At 40.1% G+C, this 4,122-nt stretch overlaps 1 protein-coding gene across 1 annotated transcript; it reads left to right on the top strand.

Annotated features, from left to right (window-relative positions):
• The first annotated feature begins 380 nt into the window (after positions 1-380).
• LOC106966086 (olfactory receptor 52B4-like) lies at positions 381-1,420 on the top strand. Its single transcript, XM_015062162.3, has one exon. The coding sequence runs from the start codon at positions 476-478 to the stop codon at positions 1,418-1,420; it is 945 nt and encodes a 314-aa protein (XP_014917648.1). The 5' UTR covers positions 381-475.
• Positions 1,421-4,122: the final 2,702 nt, after the last annotated feature.

Raw genomic sequence — 4,122 nt, 5'->3', positions numbered from 1 at the left:
TTCCCTATGCAAAGCTACCTGGAGCTGAATAAACACTGTTCAGTGAACAGGCTATGTTTTGATTTGAATACCCACATTTTCTTGTTTTCCTCCTTTTTCATTCTTTTCCTTATGTTAAACTACCTACCAAAAGGTCAAGTTCAAGTTCAAGAAACACCTTATTTACAGCCTTTTCAGATACATATAATGATTTTCTTTGTATATTCATAATCCTCTGATTGAGGGGAAAATACAATAATATGTTTTATTTGATTAGCTGGGGATATATACATGTCAATTAGACTATTACTTATTGAGGTAGAGAACATGTCCTATTGACTTTTTATGTTTCTTATTGTTTGCATGTTCAGAGAAGATGAAGAGTATGCGATATGCCAAAAGCTCCTTGTGACTTCACAAGGAATATTACAAGAAAATCTGTATTTTCATTTCTGTCAATGAATCAAAGGTGATTTCTCTGGTAGTCTCCACAGGTATGATTTCCTTAAACCACACTGGTATTAGCCACACAATCTTCCACTTCCTGGGCATCCCTGGGCTAGAGGACCAGCATGTGTGGATTTCCATCCCCTTCTTCATTTCCTATGTCATTGCCCTGCTTGGGAACAGCCTGCTCATCTGCATTATCCTCACAAAGCACAGCCTCCACGAACCCATGTACCTCTTCCTCTGCATGCTGGCCGGAGCAGACGTTGTCCTCTCCACGTGCACAGTACCTCAGGCCTTGGCCATCTTCTGGTTCCGTGCTGGGGAGATCTCCCTGGATCGATGCATCACTCAGTTCTTCATTATCCACTGCACTTTCATCTCTGAGTCAGGGATCTTGCTGGTGATGGCGTTTGACCGCTACATTGCCATATGCTACCCACTGAGATACACCACTATTCTTACACATGCACTCATTGGGAAAATCGGTGTGACCATCTTCCTGAGAAGTTTTTGTATGATCTTCCCCATAATATTTCTTTTGAAAAGATTGACTTTCTGCCAAAATAAGATTATTCCACATACCTATTGTGAACACATTGGCTTGGCCAAATATGCTTGTAATGACATTAGTGTGAACATCTGGTATGGACTTTTTGTCATCGTGTCTACAGTGGTCTTAGATGTCCTGTTAATTTTTGTTTCATATCTGCTGATTCTCCATGCTGTCTTCCACATGCCTTCACGAGATGCTCGCCACAAAGCTCTCAACACATGTGGCTCCCATGTCTGCATCATTGTCCTCTTTTATGGCCCTGCGATCTTCACAACCCTTACTCAGCGGTTTGGACGCCACATTCCACCTCATATTCACATATTATTGGCTAATGTTTGCATTCTGGTTCCACCTATGCTGAATCCCATCATTTATGGGATTAAGACCAAGCAAATCCAAGAGCAGGTGGTTCACATATTTTTTCCAAAGCAGAAATGACTTTGGAAGAGGAACAGTATTTTCAGCACCTCTAGTTCTCCATGATGTGGTCTGAGGAAGCAGTGGGTGGAAACACTAATGGCAAGCTGAACTACTAGGAAGTAGCCTAGTGAATTCTGTTTCTGGGGCAGGTTCACCAGGGAGGTGAGAGGACTTAACATCTTCTGTCAAAGCAACAGAGAGAGTCATGCCATGTTTGACTGAACAGGCTACCTCCTGAACAGAGCCTGTGGCTGGACATATGAATTTCCAGAGTCATGTATCCTTATGTCACTAGTCTGATTTTTGGTTATAGATGAAATTGTTGGGAAGGAAAAATTCTTTCTCTGCCCTTGAAGGTGTTCCAGCTGGAGTAAGAATTAAGTTGACTTGAGTTAGTTAACAGAAGAAAAAAAGTAAGTTTTATTATGTGTGCACAGAAGCCCAATAATGAAATTGAGACCTAAAGAAATGACAAAGGCAGGTAGTTTTTATACTTTTTAGACAAAGGGACAATACATCTGTGAAGAATTGACAGTATAAAGAAAACAGGTATTTGGGAGCTTAAATCAGTAGGGAATTCTAAGCAGAATTAAGGCTGAGGTAGTAGATTAGAAAAGGAGAACAAAGATTTGTTTCTACAGTGTTCTCAAATTTAAAATACCTTTCTCTGGTGATAAGGATGTCTTTGTACTTCTTGGCACTGGGAGGATATTTTTCACATGGATGATTTGTTTTCTACTTTCAGGGGGACAGATAAGGGTCTGAGTGTCCTTGCATTGACTGTTTCTTAAGTAGTTTTTATTGAAAATAATTAATGTGCCAAAGTGGCACATTTTGGGGCACCCTCCCTTGGCCCCTATAAAAAGAGGGTATTGCTCTGGTCTTGGAATTTGTTAAATTATTCCTCACTGAATTCATGTCCTCTGAGACATCTTGTGATATCCCTGGACAATCACATACAAACGGCCCAATGTTTCAGTTATGCAGGACAAAAGACTTCTGGAGATCTTATGGACAGCATGGTGATGAGAGTTAATAATACTCCATTGCATAGGGGCACCTGGTTAGGTGTCTGACTCTTGATTTCGGTGCAGGTCATGATCTCATGGGTTTGTGAGTTTGAGTTCCACATTGGCCTCTATGCTGACAGCGTGGAGCCTGCTTGAGATTCTCTCTCTGTCTCTCTCTTTCTCTAAATAAATAAATAAATTAATAAATTAATAAATTAATAAATTAATTTAAAAAACCTATTGCATATTTGGTATTTGCTAAGAGATTTGACTTTAAGTGTTCTCACCCCCCTCACTCAAATTGCAGCTATGAAAGGTGAATGATATGTTAATTAGCTTGATTGTGGCAATCATTCACACATAATGTATACATATGTCAAAATATCACATTGTATACCTTAAATATATAAATTTTTACCTCTCAATTATACTTTAATAAAGCAGGAAAAAAGAACTCATCTCAAATATGACAATTAGATTTGTTAAATGTTTGGTATGCATCTGTCCATATTTTTCTGTATGTATCTTTATGTATCTGTGTAAAAATAATAAAAAAATATAAACATACTCATAAATATAGACAGACACATATGTAGTTGTATGTTTGGAAAAGGTGGAATATTGGGACTCCTAGATGGCTCAGTGGGGTAAGTGTCCAACTTTGGCTCAGGTCATGATCTCACTGCTCATGGGTTTAAGCCCTGTGTCAGGCTCTGGGCTGACAGCTCAGAGCCTGGAGCCTGCTTCGGATTCTGTGTCTGCCTCTCTCTCTCTGCCCTTCCCTCACTTGTGCTCTCCCTCTCACTCAAAAATAAATAAATAAACATTAAAAAAGGAAAAGGTGGAATATTAACTATAGCAGTCTATAAGATACCATCACTTAACTTGTTCATGACCTACATCAGTAAGTTGTGAAAGGGCCATTGGTAAGTATTAATCCCTAAAAAGGGAAAAGAAATTTTTTGTAGAACCCTGGTCACAGACACTGGAAATTGTCTTCCTACTCTTGACCAGGGATAATCCTACTGATATGACATTGACTCTTGGCCAGAGGAAATGGGGGGACCCTGTGATGCTCTAGAGAGCTGGCCTATTACAGCCAACACTTGAATAGTGGAACCACAACATGTGTTTTTACCATTTACATTTATAGCAGCATGTTATTTTGGAAGGTAGAATAGAGTCTGTGCTAGACACAGGAGCCATTGCATGAGCCCAAGATGAGACCATTATTTTTGAAATGATGGATGTAATGGTGTACTGGAAAGACATTCCACAGAGATGGAGTCAAAACAACTCCTCAAACCCTCTTTGTATGAAACACAAATGCCTGACAAGCACAGACATGGATGTGAACTCATGCTGAGACTGCCATCCTGAGCAAGTAAATGTTTGCTTTAAGAAGTTATTTCCCAGGATGCCTGGGTGGCTCAGTTGGTTGAGCATCCAACTCTTGAATTTTGGTTCAGGTCATGATCCCAGGGTTGTGGGACCAAGTGCTGCATCAGGCTCTGCACTGAATGTGGAGCCTGCTTGAGATTCTTTCTCTCTCCCCCTCTGTCCCTATCTCCCACTCACACTTTTTCTCTCTCTCTCTAAAAAAAAGAAAAAAGAAGTTGTTTCCCATGTGTATTTTCCCTTCACTTACTCTGGGTCTTCGATTCCATAGTGCAGCCTGAATGCTCCTCACAAAAGCCAAATGTCATCCCA

Source organism: Acinonyx jubatus, chromosome D1, assembly GCF_027475565.1.
Source record: "Acinonyx jubatus isolate Ajub_Pintada_27869175 chromosome D1, VMU_Ajub_asm_v1.0, whole genome shotgun sequence".
NCBI classification, from domain to species: Eukaryota; Metazoa; Chordata; class Mammalia; order Carnivora; family Felidae; genus Acinonyx; species Acinonyx jubatus.
The sequence above is the reverse complement of the archived record's forward strand: the minus strand, read 5'-3'. Positions and strand labels throughout refer to the sequence as shown.